Here is a 22,814-nt window from a genome sequence, read left to right as displayed (position 1 = left end):
GAATCTTAGAACGCGAATGAGCAGTACGTCCACCCGGTAGTAACAATGCTGCAATACCAGATGATGCAACACTCAATACTAATCTCCCTTCCATTCGCAATCTGTTTACCAATGTCTTCCATAAGTAGGTCTTTCCAGTGCCACCACTACCATATACAAAGTAGAAGCCACCTTGCTTGCTGAGGCATGATTGTATGAATTGCTTAGAAGTTAGGCTACCATGCAAACGTTCGTAGTTTGCCCGAGCTTTTACCCGATCGTATTTTGATTCATCCTAGATTAATCTGTTCGAATATATGTCTGCATTATTTGTCGTAGGAATTGGCATGGGAGGATAATCTACAAGACTCCTCCCAACACTATTAAGGATACTCTCCACCTCTTCAAGCACAATATCTCGCAAGACGTCGTCAGGTATTATTAAATTTACATCTTGGACATTCCTCCTGGCTCTAACCTGCAAGTCATCTGATAACTCCATCCGGTGTGCATCCCATAATACTAAGGGGTCAGTCACCTCACATGAGGTCAACATTGAAGCAAACAAATGACGCAGTTGATGACCGGAAGCCCAAACGGATGCCCTCTTCGAGAGCCTCATGGCATTCATTGTTGTCTTCTAATAAACCCAAAGCATTGCAGCAGACTTAAAATTTGGGTAGATGACATTGTCAGCAATACGAATATCTTCATTACTCAGGGCCCACGCACAATATTCAGAAGCAGACGCAAGTAAAATCGCTCCCCATATGATGGGTGAGCATAGTACAATCTACCTATGGCTTTTCCTTCTTTTCGCCGTTTCCATCGTTTTTCTTCCCTACTCCAGACGCAAGAATTTGGGAACTCAACGTATCTCAACTCTCGTGCATCGTCGAATTCCTTATTAGCTTCCATCTATTCTATAAACATGGTCCTATTGATATCGGGCCTCAAGATGACATCGTAGAGGTTGTCATTGTCACGGAATATGACATGCTGCTCCTCTGGTAAGTGAAACTGAAGCCGCTCAACAGACGGATGTTGTGCTTGCAGATCAAACTCAAAAACCCTCCAGCAAGCCTCTGGTGCAGATATGTACCTGCAATCTAAGTATTGCTTCACTTCATCATTTTCCTGACGGAAGTTATCAGTGTGTTGAACGTTTGTCTTAGAATCAACCTCAAGAACAACAGTAGCTCTGTCGGGTCCTTTATGAATATACTTGAACAAATATTTAATTACTTTTGTTTTAGCACATAGCTCAACATTGATGTGTGCATTGTATTTAATCAAAAGGTCAATGTTGTATGGCACAACCCATCGGTTATCTATCTTTCGACCACGAACTATCACCTTTCGACCATCCCTCCTCCGTCGGTAGACAGGGAAGCCATTACTGTCAAACCCATGCTGAAATCGATATGTTTCTTTGCCAATTTGATATTTCTAATTTGGGGTTGTGAGTCCAAGCACATCACTGAATCAAACTCATGCTGAAATCCCACAGTTTCTTTGCCAATTCCATATCTGTAGCTTGAGTCTCTGGCATGGCTATGTTATTGTCACAAAAATATGTGCCAGTAACACCCTTGACCTGTGGATTCAATGCCATGTAGCACTGTGTTGATGCCCCCTGCAATAATTCAAAACTAAATGATACACACATGCAATAAAGATATCAATGTGATTCTATAGTTATGATTAGGAAATCAATATTCACACCCATTGGAACTTATCTATTTTAAAGATTCCTCATTGAAACTTACAGTTTACAATAAGGTGAGCTTTATAAAGTCATTTTCAATTCTTACTACAACAAACTGAGCAATATTTTAGATTCTTCAACTTCTTCATAACATTCATAGAGACATATTGCAACAAACAATCTAGTCTCTCTTTATATAGATTATTCATGTCCACAGAAAATGGGTGTAGCAGCACACCATTCTAGAAGATGGATCATGCTACAAACACCAAACTGAATCAACCCAAGTTGCCACCAAACAGAAAAAGAAAAAAAAGAGGATCACACCCAAGCTGAAATCCTGTAGTTTCTTTGTCAATTTTGTGTCTGTAGTTTGAGGCAGTGACTACAAGCACGTCACAGAATTAAACTCAAGCTGAAACCAAACTCAAACTGAATTCCCACAGTTTCCTCCCCAATTCCGTATCTGTAGCTTGGGCCTGTGGCTTGGCTATGTTACAATCCCTGAAATACGTGCCGGTGACCCCCTGGACTTGCGGATGCAACGCTACATAGCATGTTGTTGCTGCACCCTAGAACAGAATTCAAGGATAATCAACTGTTATGCATATGCATGAATAGACAGGAATAAAGAAGCAAAAGAGATATCAGTATTGTTATAATTATGATTAAGAAACTGATTGGATGTTATCTAATTGGCTAAGAGATATCAAACTCGTGGACCCTTGTTTTGATATATACACCTCTCTTTGTTTAAAAGTTCACTAATTGGCTGTCACAGTTCCCAACAAGCTGTGAACAGCAAATGGGAGAAGTTTAAAATTGAGGGGTGCAAATATCAGCTCCCAAATCTACTGTTGGTGGTTTTCAGAAATTTCTTGGCTCCAGTCTATCTATCTATAATATGAGAAATTATATGGTATAAGGCCTTACAGCTATAAGGCCTTGGTCCAGTGTGTGTTCCTTTCCTTTGTCATTCATTTTCTTTCCATGGAAATTTTTTATTGGATTTTTTCTATGGTGGCATTTTTTACACCTCATCCATAGCATGGGTGGGACCCATCATTTTACAACACCTGTTTTGATAATGAGAGGCCTGTCATTTTACACCTATAGCATGGGTGGGGCCCATCATTTTACAACCATGAGTGAGCCCATCATGTCCACCTAAAACTGTGCATAGGATGGGCCCCATCATTTTACACCCATGAGGGAGCCCATCATCTCCACCTAAAGCTGTGCATAGGATGGGGTCCACCATTTTACATCGTGTTTTTATAGGATGGATCCCACCAACTCCACTCAAACCCATGCATTGGGTGGGGCCCACATTGTAGCTCATTTTTTATGTGGTGGGGCCCATGATCTCCACCCAAGCCCATGCACAGGGTGGGGCCCATCATCTCCACCTAAAACTGTGCATAGGATGGGCCCCATCATTTTACACCCATGAGGGAGCCCATCATCTCCACCTAAAGCTGTGCATAGGATGGGGTCCACCATTTTACATCGTGTTTTTATAGGATGGATCCCACCAACTCCACTCAAACCCATGCATTGGGTGGGGCCCACATTGTAGCTCATTTTTGATGTGGTGGGGCCCATGATCTCCACCCAAGCCCATGCATAGGGTGGGGCCCACCATTTTACCTAATGTTTTGATGGGGTGGGACCCATTATTTTAAAGAATGCAAGTATATTGTATATTTACATATGTAATCATGTGCTCACAGAAGGAGGAATTTCCTTTGGCAAGGGATCTGAACTAGCAGGTTCAATCCCCTTTCAAACTCACCTGGGGAACAGTTTTAGATAATTTCCCAAACACATTAAGAATGCCTGCATCAAAACAACAGGAGGAAACTATCAGCCCAAAACCATTGAAAGGGGTAGTTCTCATCAAATAACAGTAGGAAACTATCAGCCCAAAACCATTGAAAAGTGTAGTCCTCATCAAATACATGAAATAATCAAGGTTTTAGATTTCGATTTCGGAATGCGTTTCGGTCCTTATTGAAACCGAAATTTCAGCCAAAATTCTGAAATTTCAGACGAAATCGATTGAAATTAAATAAAGTAATATTTTATCCCATACCAAATTTCGACGAAATCCCCGAAATTTAGGTAATTTAAGCTGAAATTTCGGGATAATATTAAATAATGAATAAAAAACTGATTTTTTAGAGATATTCCTTAAATTTCGCCCAGAAGTTTTGGGGGAAATGAAATTTTGATCCAAACTTCGAAATTCGGTTGAAATTTTGTAACACTTTACCCAATTTCGGTTTCGCTGTCAACCAAAATTGGATTTCAGTCGAAATTTAAAACCTTGGAAATAATGTTTGCATGAGTGTAGTGTTATGAATGTGAGGTAGTGTAAGGATGTGTTTCATGTTGTGTGTCACTGTGGGATTCCTCAACTTTCACGAATAATCTAAACAGTGAACATTTTGTACATGTTAGAAATGAGATTAGGGTTAGAAGAGAGGAAGAAGAAGAGGAGTGAAGGATGGAGAGTCTCCACTAGGGAGCTCCTCATGAATATGATGTATATATAGGCCCAAACTAGGGCAACAACATACAATGACTACAATACCCCTAACTAATACAAATAATGTCTAAACTAACCTAATACATTATTCAACACTCCCCTCAAGCTGGAGTGTATATACTATGAAGCTCCAGCTTGCTACAAAGAACTACGTCAACAACTAAAAAAGTACAAGAAGCTCATGGACATCTAGTTTGGTATAACACTCATCCTCAAGCTGGTGTGGTACATACATAATGAAAAACATAAACAAAAAAACAAAGGCCACCATGAACAGCATCGAGATCAATGTCCATCAAAAGAGTAGCTCCCCTGAAGTAGCACAACAACGAGAGCGATCAAATAGGGCCTCTCCCTGAATGAAAGCACGACGAACATATCTGCATATCGAGGGCAATGGAGGCGTCATGGCAAGAACAACTACAATTCAGCAAGCAAAAGAGGCACACCAAAGGTGTGCACAACGAACATTGGCGAAGCAGCAGAACGCCAAGTGAAGATGATAGCAACTGATGGGGAAACCATCGAAGACAAGGTTGACGGAGAAATTGTAGCCTGGAGAGAAGGGATAGAGAGAAAGAGGATAACCAACAACCGATTGGGAAACCATCATCTGGAGACTAGGTCGACGGCATGAACATCGTCACCTGAAAAGATAAGAAGATAGGAAGAGGATAACCAACCAGCGATGGGGAAACCATCGTCTGGTGACAACGTCGACAACATGAACATCGTCGCCTAAGAAGAGGAAGATAACCAACCAACGATGGGGACATCATCGCCTGGAGACAAGGTCGACGGCATGAACATCGTCGCTTGAAAAGAGCATGCCAACGATGGGAAAACCATCGCCCGGAAAGGAGAGGTCGACGGAAAAAGACAGTCGCTTGTAAGAGAGCCGACCAACGATGGATATGGAAGCCATCGCCCGGAAAAGGAGGAAGAAGATAACATGAAGGGATAAGGCAAAAAACCGAACAACACGAAGAGACATGAAAAACAAGACAACACTCCCTCAAGAAGACAAAGACAACATTAACAACACTCCCCCTCAAGAAAAGACAACAAAGTGGACAACACTTCTAAGAAAAGACACAAATAACTAAATGAAAACACTCCCCCTCAAGTTGAAGGTCAAATACCTTCAACTTGCAACGAAAAGAAGACAAATAAGTCATTACACCGCTTTTGGACATTTGATCAAACACTTGGTGTGCGCCGTAGAGAAGAAGACAAAGGAAAGAAGACAAACAAGGCACCACATCTCTCTTAGACATTTTATCAAATACTTGGTGCGCGCTTTGAAGAAAGAGATGATAAGAAGACGACAACAAGACAGGCACAAGAGAACAACAAGAAACAATACAAGACAACACTCTCCCTCAAGTTGAGGCCAAAGGCCTTCAACTTGAAACAAAAAGAACACTTTCAAGGCACAAAATCCCTTTGAGACATTTCATCAAACACTTGGGGTGCACCTTGAAGATGAGATGAGAAAGACAAAGGCGGTACTGTAGCAGGGAATGGAGGGGTTAGGGGAAAGGGAAGAGGGGCAGTGGGAGGAGGAGGAGGAGGAGGGAAGGACACGAGCGATGAGAAGAATTGAGGGAGAAACTATAGAGAGATAAAGAGAGGAAAACGAGATACGAGAGAGATACGAGAGAAAGGGATGATGGCATGGAGGGAGATACTCTTCTTCTTTCATTCTTGAAGGATCAGCCCATTGGCTCTGATACCATGTTAGAAATGAGATTAGGGTTAGAAGAGATGAAGAAGAAGATGAGTGAAGGATGGAGAGTCTCCACTAGGGAGCTCCTCATGAATATGATGTATATATAGGCCCAAACTAGGGCAACAACATACAATGACTACAATACCCCTAACTAATACAAATAATGTCTAATCTAACCTAATACAGTACATAAAAATTGAATAATGTGAAAGCACAACCAGGAAATTTCAGGTTATTAAAAAAGTGGTCTTCCCCTCAAACACCCATTTTTCGATCTCAGAACCCTCTCCAATATCAATTTAGATTTAATGGTCGAATGACATTGTTTTCATGAGGACAAAATAGGAGAGAAGAAACAAGACAAATGAAGAAACATAGCGTCTTCATAACGAAAATCATTTAAAGTGGGGTCCAGTTCCTGCCCTCCAAAAAAGGCAATTGTTTCAAGAACCTGAGAGTCAGCACTGATAAGTCAGTCAGTCACTAAATCAGTGTCCAAAAAGTTGGGACTTCTTGATTTTTTTTCAAAACCTTGCTAATTCGATGGTCAACTCTGCAAGTTTTTTAAGAAAACCAAAAAATCACATCTTTTCAAAGATGGAACTTGCTTTGGCTCATTTTAATTCAGCAAATCTTTCAGTCAACTCAGTGAGTTTTTAAACATTGAGCTATTCTATGTGCCCTGTTACGTAAGTGAATCCATCAAAGGACTTATTACAGTGATTTACCATATACGATGCTATGATGTCGCAGAAGATTGGTGTTGATAGATCCTGGATGAAGTGAATTAGCTGTTATGTTTGCCTCTTCTTCCTGTGAAAACAGATTACAAGCAACCACTGTCATGCTGAAGGGATCTTTTCAATAGAAGAATCATGTGGTCATTAACAACAGATTATGAAATGAAACAAAGAGAAGGGAACTTGAAGTAGAAGAAAGCAGAAGGGTTAAGTTGTAAGTTGAAGGATAAAGAGTGACAATGTATAATATTAACGAGGCATTATCAATCCCAACTACATCGCAGGAAAATATTTACTAATCAAAGAACTTCACAAACCATCATCTTCCTAAGAAATAATCATATGTTAATTGAAGACGACAAAAATAGTAGCGTATCATGTGCCGATCTCTATTATGAATCCAAATGTGATGCTAAATCGGAAAATAACTTAGGCATTAACAAACATATTGCACAGTGCATTAGAGTTTGTGTCGCCCCCAAACCACAGGCACAAGGCCTAGGAACACAACAACGTCGTAAACCTGCAAGGAGAACCCTACAAGCATACAAGGCTAACAAAGCGACAACAAAACCATCCATAAAGATTCAAAGGTGCATAAATAATCCAAATAATCAAATATTCAACTCTTACTCTCACTCTCCCCAATAAAATCCAATAATGGTTAACATAACATAGTCTCAATGATGTGATGTCTAAACATTACTCACTATCTATGAAACTAGAAAGAAATCAAATAGAGATGGTAGCCGGGTAATCACGCCTCCACTCCCTCGTGCACACCTCGAGGGTCAAACTCTGAAAATATTAAACCACAGTCAGCCTAAGCCAAGTACATAATAACGCACTACAAAAGTGGGGTCATGAATGCTACCAAAAAGGAAAGTCAAATGGTGAACCAAGAGGGCACAAAACACATGAAATGACTAGCACAAGTACAATAAAGGAGGATCAAAGTCCATAAAGATATATCTCAAAAGGGTCACAACAAAGAGAGTCACAATCGAAAGGAAGTCACAAATCCTGAGAGATCACTGAAAGCAATCAAAATAGGTATGATACGACCCCAAGGTCATCGGCTTAGTCCAAAAGGCATGGTATTGCTTACACCGACCGCCCACAGTGTCAGAACTAGTTCCTAATCCACATACTTGTCGACAGGATTAGCGTATCGACCCACTGATGGGACCCAAAAGCCAACGTACTATCCCCATTGGTGCGGGCCCTTATAGTTCACATATATACCTAAGCCTCCACAAAAGGTGTCCACATATATTCACAAAGTCCAAAAGGAAGTACAAAGGTCCAAAGGTAGTGATTCACATTGGGGTCATAAGATTTTCAGTATAGTTGGGCACGACAATCAAAAGGTTCATATATCTAAAAGAATCACAAAGGTTCCACAAGGAGTCTCATTTATGGGGCACACATTCAATACAAGCATGGTTTTAAATTTCGGTTTCAGCTAAAATTTCGGTGGTCTGAAATTTCAGCCGAAATCCAGAAATTTCGGGCGAAATTTGGTATTGCCGAAGCAAATCCCGGTTTTTTAGGACAAAATTTCGGTAATTTCGTTTGAAATTCTTTAACGAAATAAAAAAAAGTATTATTTTATTATAAGTTTCGACAAAATTACCGAAATTTCGAACGAAATTTACCAAATTTCAGGAATTTCGATTTCGGTACCATTTCGTTTCATTCCTCACCGAAATCCGAAATTTCGGACTTCGGTCAAAATTTAAAACCATGAATACTAGTATCATAAGATGTTAATAAGCATGAAGTTCTCAATCGATTTCAAACAATAAAGGGGTGAGCATGCAAGACCCCAATCAAAGCCTAAGGTTACCGAAGATTTCATATATTCAAAGAGATTAGGGAGTTATATTCAAAAGGCATATCACTGAATGATGAATCATATCATTAAAGGAGTACGAAATTACGTACTTTTATGTCGAAAGTATATCCCTCAATCTCGTCTAATGAGTCAATTGCCTTGTACAAACAGACCATAATCATCAATTAAGGGTCCTAAAGAGTGGGCCACAACAATAATCCAAAGTCCACAATCTCCAAATTAACTCACAAAATTCGGCGGGTTCGGGTGCCCGACCGACCCCCCCCCCCCCTCCTTCTACCCGAAGACTCATTCGGGTGTCCGAAGGCACAGGGCTGGGTTTTTCACCTGAGGCCGCGAGTTCCAGATTTTCCACCCGAAAACACAAAAGCTTCAAAGGATCAAAACTCTCTCGTTCGACCTCCGATTCACGCGCAGTTGGATCTGATGGACTCCTTGCGATGAGAGGAATCCACCGAACCCAATTTCGTGAGCCGGATCTTGCCGAACTGGAATCAAAAAATATATTTAGATTTAGGTCGAAAACCACAAAATTCCAATCTAAAATCCGAAACAGATGATTTTGGGTTCATTAGGTATCCAAGAACGAAACGGGAACCCAAGGAATCTTGAAATCAATCGTTAGGGCTTCATCTATCGTCGCAGATTCACAACAACACCTCTCTCACCAAAACGTTTGACTTATTAGGTTTTTTAGTAGACAAAACTAATTAGGGTTTTAGTTCTAACCTTGTTTCACGATTTATGGATTGCGAGCTCGGTTCTCCCTGATCTTCCAGCATGAGTGATTAGGGTTAACTAATGTTCTGCACAACCTCTTAAAAAGAGTATTTATAGGTTTAATTAAAAGCCCTAACCCTAATTCTAACCCAAGGATGAAAACGCCCTTAGCACAAAAAAAGGGGAACGAAATTTAGAGAGGGGTGTTTTAGGGTGTTTACAGTTTGTAACCATGTAGTACATGACATATCATATTATATTTTGGGTCTTATAGTTTATACAAATCATATTTTTTAGATTATCCAATTTATAACATTTACAATGTGAACACCATCATATACATTGTCTGTCTCATGAGGAAGCATGTGTACCTCATTCTACTACTTTTAAGCATGAATCAGATAAGAGATCACGAAGAATCAGAGAATAGCAAAAAAGTGTTTTGAGTAAGAATTAGACAAGAGCAAACAATCAGTGGGATTTTTAGAATGAAAGAAAAAAAAAACACGGCAACTACAGGAAAATGAATAAAACAGTCTAAATTGGGGAAATGCGCTTCCCATGTTTCGAAAATGCACTTTCCCAAATTCTGAAACACACTTTCCACCTTCCAGGGGCGTTTTCGGTAACTTTGGAGACGAGAACCAAGGGGGAAACAATGGATTTCCGATTTATGATGTGTCCAGATCCAATGAGCAGCAAGGCACAAAGAATATAGAGAGACACAAGATAAAAAAGAGAAACCAAAACATATACAGAATGAACACAAACAAAATGGGAAGGTAATTGTCTTATTAACCGAAAATCATACTCCATTTCAAAAAAAGATTAACGATAAGTCAATAATCATCCGTTAGTATTAAGAATTGCTTGCCCTTCTATCATCATATTCTACACAGTTATATGCAGGACAATAAAAAGGTTTGGATTTGTTGGGTTCCCAAAAATGGAGTCAGAAATGGTTTTGAGCACAACCCAAGATAAACTTACAATAACCACAACCCAAGATAAACTTCGAATAACCATTGTAAAGGAATTTATCTCAGCAAAAAAGTTTCCAATTCCATCGAGTATGGTTCATGAACAATCACCTGATTGAATGTAACTCATAAATTAAGCAAATACCTTCAGACGTCTGGCAAGTTCATTAGCATGCAATATGTTTGCAAGCTTTGATCGACCATATCCAACAAGACTATTGTACCTGCAAGTTGGGAGACAAATTAAGAGCAATTTTGACTTTTGCCTTTTGTAGAGCATTTCCAAGTGAAAACAGAAAAGAAAAAAAAAATCCAAAATAGCATGGCTAGATTTTTAATGCTATCATTAATCACAAAAACATGCAGCCTAAAAATCTGAGATTAACGCAGTTGTGAATGATTTTGCATTAAAAACATTTTTTTGAATGGCAATTTAGCATTAAAAACATTACCCCGACTCATCATTAAGTTTATCTTTATCAAGAGGAATTCCTGAACGATTTGCAAATCCATGGCCATCTGATGAAACATTAACAATCCTTCCCTCCATTTTACTATTACTTGCTGTGTTTTTCATGGTCTCCAACACAAGATCTGTCAAAATAAAATGACCTGAAAAAAGAGATAAAACAAAGACTTGTCAAGACATCGTAAGAAAAAATTAATGAATTGGGAGAGCTCGAGCCAAATATTTCAAGACAAGAAATAGAAACATTGTGAACTCAAAAGAGAAACTTTAATCACTTGGGAGTCCAAAGATATCCGTCAAAAGGATTGTCACTTTGTTGAGGATTTATGTCATGCATGAGAGTGTTAATATCTTTTTATCATTATTTCTATAGTTCATGTCATTAGAGTGTTATGTCTGTACTCAGGGTATTATTGTCTTACCAAATTATATCCATGGTGGGCCATTCATTATTCAAAGAAGATATTAGCATGGGGATTAGATTTAGAATGGACTAAGGAAGGAGGTTAGTTATTCGTGAGATCCAAAGGATCACCATAGACGTGTAAGCTACTACGCATGTTGATCCACTCATCATTCCAAATAGAGGTTAATATGGGGATTAGGGTGGGAGAAAGAGATTGGTTTTTGGAAGGACCATTGGGCACATGTTTCCTTTGTGTCATTTGTTCTTAAGTCTTTTCAAGTTAGTGTGCGGTGGATGGGAATGTATTAAGGATTGCTACAAGAGAGTGGAGGGGAGGGTAGTTACCAAATGTGATTTTAGGAGAAAAGTTAAAAATGATGAGTTCAGTTGTCTCTTTTATCTACTTAGGACATTAAAAAATTCCTTTTCATCATCTTTTAAAGACAATAAGAGAGTAAGGGTCTGGGATAGAAATGGTATCTTTTAATTGAAGTCTTTATTTTCACTTATCTTTTATGCAGCGTGTGAACTAACTCTAACTCTTCTCTTGATATCATTTGGGTGAATAGGTCCATTCATATGTGGAGGCTTGTAGCTGGACGACGATGGTAAATAGTTTAGACACTAGTGAAATCTAAAAGAAAAAATATCTTAGGCTTGCAAGCATGTGTGTCATGTGTAGGGAGGAATGGGTATCGGCCTTAATTATAAAAAAAAAATCTGTTTAGTTTCGTTCGGAACGGGCAAAATGTCCAGTACCAATTTCCGTACAGATTAATGGGCCAAAACGTTTTGGCCAGAATTCCATTCTGATCCAGTCCAGTTCGTCCTGTAAGAAAGTAAAGAGAAAATGTCTGGAAAGCATCATTGAGAGTCAACGTGAAGCATCAAGCATGTAAGAAGCCTCATTGGAAGCGAACAAGAAGCACATAGAAAGAGTAGGATTCTAGTAGGTTAGGGAGGAAGAGTTGATATACGTAAGGATTACAAGCAGAAATGAAGACTTCGCGACTAGTTAGAATTACTACTTTTAGGAATTTGTAGTTTCACATGTTTTTTCGGTACGTAAGCATTGGGATTGAACCTCCGACCTCTAGGTTGTAGAACAAAGCCTTGACCATCGAGCTAGAAGCTCAATCACTGCATTCCTCCACAAAAACTGACCCCTTCACACCATGTCCCCAAAGAATGGTAGCAAAGAGATGGTCTTGATAGTTTCAAATGTTTTATTCATGTATATTTAATATTAAGTTTTTGGTAGAACATCCTCATACTTTTCATTTAAAACTTAAGATCAGTTTTTAAGTTTTAAATGCATTTTTTAAAAAAAAAAAAAAATTTGACATTTATTATTCCAAAAAGTGCCAAATAAGGGACAAGTTGTTCCTAACATGCTACAACAATACCACCCCCCACATACAATAGGATTAGCTTACATATCCGTTATATGCTATCCGATTCCCCATTACATTACCCATAGCCTAAATTGTATTGAATCCAACAAAAAATGTCATATTTGAGGGCCCCACCAAGTCATGATACGCGCCACCGTGCCACGCAGACTTCTCCACCTCATTCCAGCCAACGACTTCAATTTTCAAAAATACAGTCCGAAGACCTAGAGTCTAGCTATTGTGCGCCCCTAACCGTGCACGATAGGCATTTATTCTATCATACGCCACTGAATCCGGCAAACTCCATTAGCGATGGCCACCAAACCCTGACCTCAAGCCACCTTCCACGATCTTGAATCAGAAACCCACGGCCTCCTATGACCAGATCCGGCGACCCCATTGCTATATCCTGTAACCCACGGCCTCCCACAATCTTCACGGCCTCTAGATTCGTTAATCTACAGGCCTCCCACGACCTCCACGGCCTCAATGGCCTTCCAGATTCAATCGGCGGTCTTCCAGATCCGGCAACCCCATTGCTATATCTGGCAACCTACAGCCTCCCACAATCTCCACGGCCTCCAGATCCGGCAACCCACGGGCCTCCCATGACCTCCACGGCATCCATGGCCTCAACGGCCTTCTAGTTCCGGCCTCAACGGCCTTCCAGATCCAACTGGTGGCCTTCCAAATCTGGCTTCATCGGCCTCCCAACGGCCTCCACGACCTCAAAAATCTGGCGATCATGGCACTCCAAGAAACCAAAATCCTCTCTGGTATAACATCAAACAACTGGCGAGCCACACCCAAAGCCCCCAATTCTGCATACACAGAAAGGAGAGTCGTCCAAGCCACAACATTCAGTTCAAGAATTTCGTCAAACAGATGGTATGCTGACTCAAAACACTTGCAAACCCTATAAAAATGGAAGAGCGCATGATGCATGAATGGGTCCGCATCAAATCCAAGTATAATGGTTAGAGAATGAGCAGACCAAAAATACATAAAACCACCTTCAAGCACAAAATAGCTTATCCATTCAGAACTCATAAAATCCAGTGCAAACCTACTTCGGTTCTCTCTCTGAAATCTCAAAATAGAGAGATCTGTGAAAGAGAGAGGGTTCACGGCACAAAAGGGGGAGAGATTATAGAGAAAGCAGGAGGGAGAGAGAGAGAGAGAGAGAGAGAGAGAGAGAGAGAGAGAGAGAGAGAGAGACCCTTGTCGCTTCTCTTTCAAAAAACGAACCAGATGAGAGTTACTAGAGGCCCAGCGGACGGCTACTGATCTGGCCATCCATTGGAGAGCGGTGCTTCTCTAGGATCTACATTTCTTATCTTCTTAGAGGGAAGATCCTTCAATGTTTATCTTCTTTTTTAAATACACTCCTTCAACGTTATCAAGATGAGAAAATATTCACTTAGGAAGAAATAATCAACTAAATAGGAAGAATACTCTTAATTAAGAGAAAACATGTAGGAAGCGTATGGGATGTATGCTTCCCCTAAATTTGGGAAGCGAGAAGAACGTAGCTTTAGAAGCGATTTTCTGGGGAAGAGAGCTTCCCATCCTACTAGGAAGTTTCCAATAACTATGTTTTGAACTTTAAGATTTTTCATTTGGAAAGGGAACTAAATACTTACTATAAGCATAAAGTGCAAACAATATGGTGGATTAATTGTATGTTTGAATAATTGGCAGCTATTCAAAAAAAAGAAAAAAAAAAAAGAGTTAAGGCTGACTTATTATTGGTTTAAACATCTTGTAGTGGATTGTATTTTGGTTACTCTTCCTTCCCTTTCATAGTTTGTCTTTTTCTCCTCTGCTTCCTCTTTTTTAACCATCTTTAATAGATTCCATTATTGTCTCTCAAAACTAAAGAAGAAAATCTGCACTCACGAAATTATAAGGCAGACACCACATGAACCCGTTCGTTTGAACACTTTAACCAAAAGTAATAATGGTTAACAGTGAAACACACCTATGTGGTTTGTTGCAAACTGCATCTCTATGCCATCAGGGGAAAGCTTGAATGGAGTTGCCATAATTCCTGCATTGTTACTTCCAATAAAGAAGAGAGAAAAGTCACCTTTCTGTTTACTAATGGGATGAATTTAAGCAGGTTTAAGAGGTCACTTGGTAGAAGAAAGTCAGTACCATGGGAAATCCATGTTAATGAATACAGAAACGAAGTCAAAAGGCAATGATCATAGTAACTCCTGTTCTTCGATTTTCTTACATGAGGATGTTCAGTGGAATCTCCATGGATTTGAATTCCGATGCAAATTTTCTTACTGATGCCATTGAGCTGAGATCTAACTCCATGACATCTACTTTAGCAGTCGGAATTTCTTTGACGATTGCTTCTTTGACATTCGTACCGGCAGCCGGATTCCTTACAGCCATAATTACATGAACGCCACGCAAGGCAAGAACACGTGCCGTCTCAGTGCCAATACCATTGGATCCACCTGAAATTAGATGAGTACAGATCAATAAATATTCCAATGGGGTTATATAAGAACGCTGAAAAGTTGAGTGGAATGCCAGCATCAAATAATCTAGAACACAAGTTCTTAAAATACAAAAGCAGAAACAAAAAAGTAAATGAAATCCAAACTAAATCGACATGAAACATGGTATAAGGGACAAAAACATCGACATCTACTCTTTATCATATCAAAATTATTTCCAAGAAATTTCACAAAATGAACAGCAGAAAAATGAAAAACAAGCCACCAGAAGTTATTAAAGGAAATCCATAGTAGAACCAACTATAATTACCGCAGTAGCAGCAATATAATATTGTTATGCATTACATCTTTTCCAAGGCTGCAAATTTACCACGTCAGTAGCAATGAAAATCCACAAAAAACAAACCAGAAACACAAACTTTGGCATGCTATATAAGCATGACCTCTGCTCTTCATTACATCAAAGTAATGTTACTTCCATGGTTTCCAGACTTACATTATCAAAAGAACCTACTAGAAATAACAAAATACAACAATCTAAGTAAAATCCGCCGTAGCATTGACAGTGGCAAAAAAAGCACAGGAATTTGTATCTTCACCACAACAAAAATTACATACTACAGTTCCAAGGTGGAAAACCTAGTGAAAATATTGGGATAAAATGGTGAACATCCAATGGTCAGATCTTGTGAGATCTGGCCTATTCTAACAAAAAAATCAGCTAAAAACATAGTAGCAAATATTGAAGTATACTTGATTAAATAACACCAAGTCCAACAGCTTAAGCTTTTAAAGTACTTGGTTGTTTCACATGGTATCAGAGCTATTGCGGCAGGTCTTGGGTTCAAAACCCCAACAACTCCTTGATATTAAAAATCCATGTGTACAGCCAACCCAAAAGAGGGCCCACATGTGTCACGTGTACGGTGAACCCAAAAAACAGGGGCCACATGTGGGGGGAGTGTTGAAGTATAAACTATAAATGATTAAATAACACTAACCCTAACAGCTTAAGCTTTTGGAGTAATTGGTTGTCTCACATGATAGTAAGTATAGAATACAAATCAACTTACATTCATTAAACCCAACAATTGAGACTTCCATAGTTTTCAAAAACCCAAATGCACCAAGAAGCAAACACAAAAATTAAAAAAAAAATCCTCCAGAAAGACCACCGAACAGAACACCAGTCCAACCTTAAGGCCCTATTTGGATTGCAAGAATTTTTTAAAAAGGTTTGAAATGAAAAATATTACTAAAAGTTCCTATTTCTTATGCACTAAAAAGATAACTTAAACCAACCCTATTCAATTTGTACTTAAGAGGGATCATTCACTTAATGATTATATCCCTCTAAATTAACCACAATCATGTCACTCCCCTCTAAATAGGGCCTAAGTCTAATGATTACAGAAATACCAAGTGATGGGGTATGAAAAACAACAACTAATGAATTGTCGACATGTGGCCCCGGAAGGGCCCAACACGAAATCGACACCTGCCCAGGGGTAATCCGGTAATTACCTGAGAGTAGGTAAACCTAAACCCACATAAGGGCCGACACCTGTCCTGGGGTAGGTAATTCAACCACCCCAGGCCTCCCTCTATAAAAGGCCTCTCAAGGTTCAAAGTAAACGGTAATAACTTCTGGAACTACCACTCTAAAAATCTGGCTCTGCACTTCTGCTCATACTGACTTGAGTGTCGAAGGGCCCGTCCGGAGCAACGACTCCGGGTCGGTCTTCTGACCTCGTGTGTTCCTGTGCAGGACTTAGTTCTTTCACCCCCAGTTCGGTACCTTGGGCCCACCAGATCAGCTCTCTCGTCACTGCCGTATCTGTTACCGATTTTAGGCCTAACAGATTGGCGCCATCCGTGGGACTCCGAACTAAAAGCTGTTCGAATCCCCTATACAAAATGGCAGGGCGGAAGAGTGCTCGGGTACCAACCGTCCGAACTACCCGAGCCGTAGTACCTCGCAGGGCCCAGAGCGAGCGAATCGCCTCGCAGGTGGTGGCTCCCTCTGCTACAGCAGAGCAGAGCTCAGCTCATTCGGAACACCTCAATCCCACGCCCACTCCGGATCAAGTTCAAGCCCTTTTTCAACATATGACGGCTCTTGTCGGTCAATACCAACACCTGATCCAAGCGCCTCCCTAACATCCTCCAGAAGCTCCACGACTTGTACAGGAAAGGTCGAATCCTCACAGGGGAGAGCCAGCGTGCCCCAGTGGAGACCGGACCCACCACTCCACAAGGCGAGTCCATCACTCCAGAACCAGGCATGCCCATACAAAGCCTCACCACCGTCGGAGGTCACGGTCCCGCTCCGCGCGAAAGCACCGAGCCCAGGAAGACCGCGCACCGCAGGAAAAATCCCGGCCTCATCGAAGGAGTCCGGAAAGTCAGTCTGGCTCTACTGCGAGCCCATCGGTGGATAAAAACAAGTCGTTGGACCGAGCAGACCGGAGGGCTGACCCAATGTTACGGAGGATAGAAGAAATAGATCACCGTATAGAAGAGCTTGCAAAAGATCAGGGCCAGCCCGCTGCGAAGACGTACTCAAGCAGGCCAGCCCGCTGCGAAGACGTACTCAAGCAGACCTCCGTTCACAGATAATGTTATGAACGCGCCAGCGCCCAGAGGGTTCAAAATGCCGACGGTTCCGCAATACGACGGAACCACCGACCCTGTGGACCACCTGGAAACGTTCAGGACTATGATGCTCCTCCACGGCGCCTCTGACGGATTCCTCTGCAGAGCATTCCCGACCACACTGACGGGTGCGGCTCGGGACTGGTACACAAGGATCAAGTCAAACTCCATCAGCAACTTTGAGGACTTTGGGGACGACCTGGTCCGCCATTTTATGAGGAGCCGGAGGCCGAGGAAAACAACAGCATCCCTGATGGCTTTGCGGCAGGAGGATAACGAACGTCTAAAAACATTCGTGAGCCGCTTCAACAGGGAGGCCCTCCAGGTGTCAAACTTGGACCCCTCAGCCACAGTAAATGCGCTCCTAGCGGGCACGAAGTCTAATGATTTCCGGCGATCAATAGCTCGCCAAAACCTGCACTCACTGGCGGATCTGATGGCTAGAGCCGAGGAGTACCTAGCCGTGGAGGAGACTCTGGCAGCCTTAGATTCAAACCGGAGGAGGACCTCTGAAGAAAAGAACCCTACGAAGCTGCGTAGGGATGATAAAGCCCCGAGAAGAGAAAGATCCCCGCAAAGGAGGGAAGAGAATTACACACCCCTCAACACCTCTAGGAGAAGCATACTGGCCGCAATCGAGGGAGAAGAATTCGTAAGATGGCCAACTAGGATGATCTCAAAAGGAAACAAGAGAGACAAGTCGAAGTATTGTAGGTTCCATAGAGACCACAGGCACGACACAGATGAATGCTGGCAACTCAAGGAAATCGAGCTGCTGATTAATCGGGGGTACCTAAAAAGGTATGTTAAAAGTAATGGCGATGGAAGAGAGCGCAGGGGGAGAAGCCCTCATGGCCAAAGCCCTCGACGACCCCCATCGTTTCCTGTGCGGAACCAATCTCCCCCGTCGTCCAGTCCACAGCCGGAGATACACCGATCCCAGCCCAAGGGGGTCATCAACACAATTATGGGCGGACCAACCGCCGAGGGTACATCATCTGCTGCTCGAAAAGCCTACGCACGCCGAGTCAACGCCGTGCACACGTGCAGCAAGAAGATGAGGACAGAGAACGAGATCTCCTTCTCAGACGCAGACCGTGACAACTTGATACTCCCCCATGACGACGCCCTGGTCATAACCATGCTAGTCGCGAACTGGGAAGTGAAGAAGATCCTCGTCGACAACGGGAGTTCGGCCGACATTATCTACTACCATGCATTCGAGCAGATGATGATAGGAAACGACCGCCTAAGGCCGGCGAACTCTGATCTGTTCGGTTTCTCAGGAGAGGTCGTGAAAGTGGAAGGATAGATTGAACTCCCAGTCCTCGTCGGAGAGCCGCCCTGTTAAGCTTTCACAATGGTCAACTTCCTGGTAGTGAGGGCCACTTCGGTCTATAACGCTATCTTGGGACGTCGAGGCCAGAACTTCATCCGTGCAATCGCCTCAGCGTATCACCAGAAAATGAAGTTTATAACGCCAAACAGCGTGGGAGAAGTCAGAGGAGATCAACCACAGTCCAGAGAGTGCTATGCCATGACACTCAAAGGCAAAAATGCATCAGAATCGTTGCCGATTGTGCTACTTAATCTGAGAGACGAAGCCCACATGACTGAACCCGCCGAAGACCCCAGAAAATACTATCAATAGCCTGCCGCCCGACACAAAAGCGGATGCCATTGTAATTACGCTTGTGTGGATAATGCAAAAAGGCTACTGCTTCTTTGCAAAGTTCCGAGTTCCTCAGATCATGCCGCTGCTTGGTTCACCCCGGCTTGTCTCCACAAAGACTGAAAGCGCACTCTTGGTCGGGAACGGGCTCGCGCAGAAAAACCAAACCATCTCAGAAACCCAGTTCACTAAAACTTGGGTACTTGCTGCTTAGTTCGCCCCGGCTCGTCTCCACAAAGACCGGAATCTCACTCCTGGTCAGGAACGGACCCGCGCAGAAAAACCAAACCATCTCAGAAACCCAGTTCACTAAAACTTGGGTACTCGCTGCTTGGTTCGCCCCGGCTCGTCTCCACAAAGACCGGGAGCGCACTCCTGGTCGAGAACGGACCCGCGCAGAAAAATCAAACCGTCTCAGAAACCCAGTTCACTAAAACTTGGGTACTCGCTATTTGGTTCGCCTCGGCTCGTCTCCACAAAGACCGGGAGCGCACTCCTGGTCAAGAACGGGCCTGGGCAGAAAAACCAAACCTGCTCGGAAACCCAGTTCACTAAAACTTGGGTACTCGCTGCTTGGTTCGCCTCGGCTCGTCTCCACAAAGACCGGGAGCGCACTCCTGGTCAGACAGATTTTACACTTCAACTTCTGGCCGTCTCAGGCCGGACAGACTGCTTGGCCGGACAGATTTTACACCTCACTTCTGCCCGTCCCAGGCCGGACAGGCGGCTTGGCCGGACAGATTTTACACTTCAACTTCTGGCCGTCTCAGGCCGGACAGACTGCTTGGCCGGACAGATTTTATACTCCTCATTTCTGCCCGTCCCAGGCTGGACAGACGGCTTGGCCGGACAGATTTTACACCTCAATTCATGGATAGTCCCAGCCGGATCTCTCACTTCATTTCATCGAGCCGTCCCGAACACCAGCTCAATCTACCGTTCAGGAATATAACTTATCGCACTTCCCCAAATCACTACAATGACTTGGAGAACTGGGGGGCAACTGATGGGGTATGAAAAACAACAACTAATGAATTGTCAACACGTGGCCCCGGAAGGGCCCACCACGAAATCGACACATGCCCAGGGGTAATCCGGTAATTACCTGAGAGTAGGTAAACCTAAACCCACAGAAGGGCCGACACCTATCCTGGGGTAGGTAATTCAACCACCCCAGGCCTCCCTCTATAAAAGGCCTCTCAAGGCTCAAAGTAAACGGTAATAACTTCTGGAACTACCACTCTAAAAATCTGGCTCTGCACTTCTACTCATACTGACTTGAGTGTCGAAGGGCCCGTCCGGAGCAACGACTCCGGGTCGGTCTTCTGACCTCGTGTGTTCCTGTGCAGGACTTAGTTTTTTCACCTCCAGTTCGGTACCTTGGGCCCACCAGATCAACTCTCTCGTCACTGCCGTATCTGTTACCGATTTTAGGCCGAACATCAAGCATCCCTACTTCCTTCAATCCATAAATGTTAGAATGTATTAAATTAGATCAAGAAAGACCTGACCATTGGATCATTATAGTGGTAGATTATGAAGTTATTTTAGTTATGTATTACTAGCTCTGATCATTAATACATGACTAAAATAAATTCCTAATCTACCACTATATTGATCCAACGGTTAGATCTTTTTAGATATGATCTAATACATTCTAACATACACAAGCTCAAGTCGAAAAGGAAACAGATAAATAGAAGCAAAATCCAAAAAGATGAGAAAAACATAATTCCACATCGGATCCACCTACAATTATGACAGAACATATAGATAAACACAAACATTTGATTTCACATGAATGTATTATCTGAGATTTTATATGGTGTAAACCGTATAGTACAGTATTTTTTTTTAAAGTACTGTACGGCCTAGACCATAGGATGATCACAACCGTCCATTTGATGGGAAACAACTCAAATAGGTTGTGTCCAAAATCTCCAAGAATACCATTCATGAGAAATTATATGATTTGTGGTCATACAAACCTGTATTTTTCAATAAGTATGGTACGAGCCACACCATAGGATGATCCAAACCATCCATTTGATGGGCCACAACGTATATAGGTTGTGCCCAAAAAATGATTTCAATAGGATGATCCTAACCCTCACATTTGTAGAAGTTGAACGACCATTTGATCCCTGCGACGATCCCACTCACTAGACTCTTATGAATTGTTAGGCAATCCATGTTTCGTATTTGATCGTAAGCGTGGGATAGATTTGATCCACTGTATGAGATTACAGGGAGGAGGTACACCATAAATAAGGTGCACACACCGTATTATGGCCCACCTTGTTCGAAGATCTAAATCATTTCCATGGGTGTATGATCCTCCTAGGGAAATGATTTTTGGGGCACAACCTATTTAAAATGGACGATTTAGATCCACCTATGGGGTGGGACGTACCATACTTTTTGAAAATACGGGTTTGTACGACCACACATCATATAATCATATAATTTCTCATACATTCATCAACCCAAATCCACAACTAAAGCAAACAAACAAACAAGTCAATCCTTCAAAAGGACCAGCAAACAGAAAAATCCAGAGCAAACCCACCTGTAACAATGGCAGTAAGGCCAGTTCCATCGATCCCTTCTGTGACTTCCTCTGCAGTTGAAGAAGCTGAAAATCCAGAGGGCCCTTTCCTACTAAAAAATGGCATCCTTTCTTTCCAAAACCCACAAACAGAAACACCCTCTTTTATATTTATGGAAGAAGTCAAACATTTAATCAGACTAAAGTCATATAGTAGGGGTCTGCCTAACCCCAACTTACCCTAAAAAAAAAAAAAGGACTACAGTCCACATTGATAATGGTTTCTGAACAGTGATATAAGAAAGAGACCACGATGTTTGCACTTTTTAATTGGCTACAGATGGCTTCTTGGGAACTGCTTTTGAGAGCTTTTTTTTATTGTCTTGTTGTGTTGTTTAATCAGGTGTCAAAGGTTACTGCAATTCCCAAAAATCTCTCACAAGGGTTGTCCACAGATCCACTTATGATCGTATGTTTGAGCTCAGTTGATCTATCGAATGTCTTAGTAAGGCCTACTTAATGGTACACAGCCATTTCTTCCAATGGTCGAGTCATTTCAAACTGCTCTTATTTTTAGTACTACTTTGTCATTCATCTCTCTTTAAGTATTGCACCACCCTTTCTCTTTCTTCTCTAGCTATTGACCCTAAGTCCTCAACTCACTACGTTGCCATCACCATGGTTTCAAATTTCGGTTTCAGAATGCCTTTCAGTCCTCACCAAAACCAAAAATTCCGACCAAATCCTACGAAATCAAATAAAATAATATTTTATCTCATACAAAATTTTGCGAAATTACTGAAATTTTGGCTGAAATTTTAGGAAAATCTTAAATAATGAATAAAATCTAGATTTTTTGGTGATATTCCTTAATTTCGGTCAAAATTTTGTAACGTAAGGGTTTAACTGATTTCGGTTTCGAAGAAAA

General features: G+C 41.8%; 2 protein-coding genes across 2 annotated transcripts; both read right to left on the bottom strand.

Moving 5' to 3' along the window:
- Positions 1-897: 897 nt before the first annotated feature.
- LOC143880671 (uncharacterized) lies at positions 898-1,594 on the bottom strand. Its single transcript, XM_077383642.1, has 2 exons — positions 1,461-1,594; positions 898-1,378 (listed from the first exon to the last, which is right to left on the bottom strand). The coding sequence occupies exons 1-2, from the start codon at positions 1,592-1,594 to the stop codon at positions 898-900; spliced, it is 615 nt and encodes a 204-aa protein (XP_077239757.1).
- Positions 1,595-1,697: 103 nt separating this feature from the next.
- On the bottom strand, positions 1,698-22,094 carry LOC143882292 (short-chain dehydrogenase TIC 32, chloroplastic-like). The gene is made up of 8 exons (XM_077385812.1): positions 21,908-22,094; positions 14,777-15,008; positions 14,519-14,598; positions 10,721-10,880; positions 10,414-10,492; positions 6,699-6,783; positions 3,483-3,526; positions 1,698-2,259 (listed from the first exon to the last, which is right to left on the bottom strand). Exons 1-8 carry the CDS (start codon positions 22,011-22,013, stop codon positions 2,098-2,100), a joined length of 948 nt encoding a protein of 315 aa, XP_077241927.1. The 5' UTR covers positions 22,014-22,094; the 3' UTR covers positions 1,698-2,097.
- Between the last annotated feature and the right edge of the window lie 720 nt (positions 22,095-22,814).

The sequence above is a fragment of the Tasmannia lanceolata genome, unplaced genomic scaffold, assembly GCF_043159265.1.
Source record: "Tasmannia lanceolata isolate RefF3 unplaced genomic scaffold, GAP_Taslan_0.1 ptg000007l, whole genome shotgun sequence".
Taxonomy (NCBI): domain Eukaryota; kingdom Viridiplantae; phylum Streptophyta; class Magnoliopsida; order Canellales; family Winteraceae; genus Tasmannia; species Tasmannia lanceolata.
The sequence above is the reverse complement of the archived record's forward strand: the minus strand, read 5'-3'. Positions and strand labels throughout refer to the sequence as shown.

What these genes read in the sequence shown, in the direction of transcription:
- LOC143882292 (XM_077385812.1), bottom strand. Translation starts at nt 22,013, where the DNA reads ATGCCATTTTTTAGTAGGAAAGGGCCCTCTGGATTTTCAGCTTCTTCA. An exon ending in CCTTACTGCCATTGTTACAG is followed by an intron (nt 15,009 to 21,907) that starts GTGGGTTTGCTC and finishes ATCTAATTTCAG; the next exon opens with GTGGATCCAATGGTATTGGC. An exon ending in AACTTGCCAGACGTCTGAAG is followed by an intron (nt 6,784 to 10,413) that starts GTATTTGCTTAA and finishes CTGTTTTCACAG; the next exon opens with GAAGAAGAGGCAAACATAAC.
- LOC143880671 (XM_077383642.1), bottom strand. Translation starts at nt 1,594, where the DNA reads ATGGCATTGAATCCACAGGTCAAGGGTGTTACTGGCACATATTTTTGT. An exon ending in TTCAGCATGAGTTTGATTCA is followed by an intron (nt 1,379 to 1,460) that starts GTGATGTGCTTG and finishes TGGGTTTGACAG; the next exon opens with TAATGGCTTCCCTGTCTACC.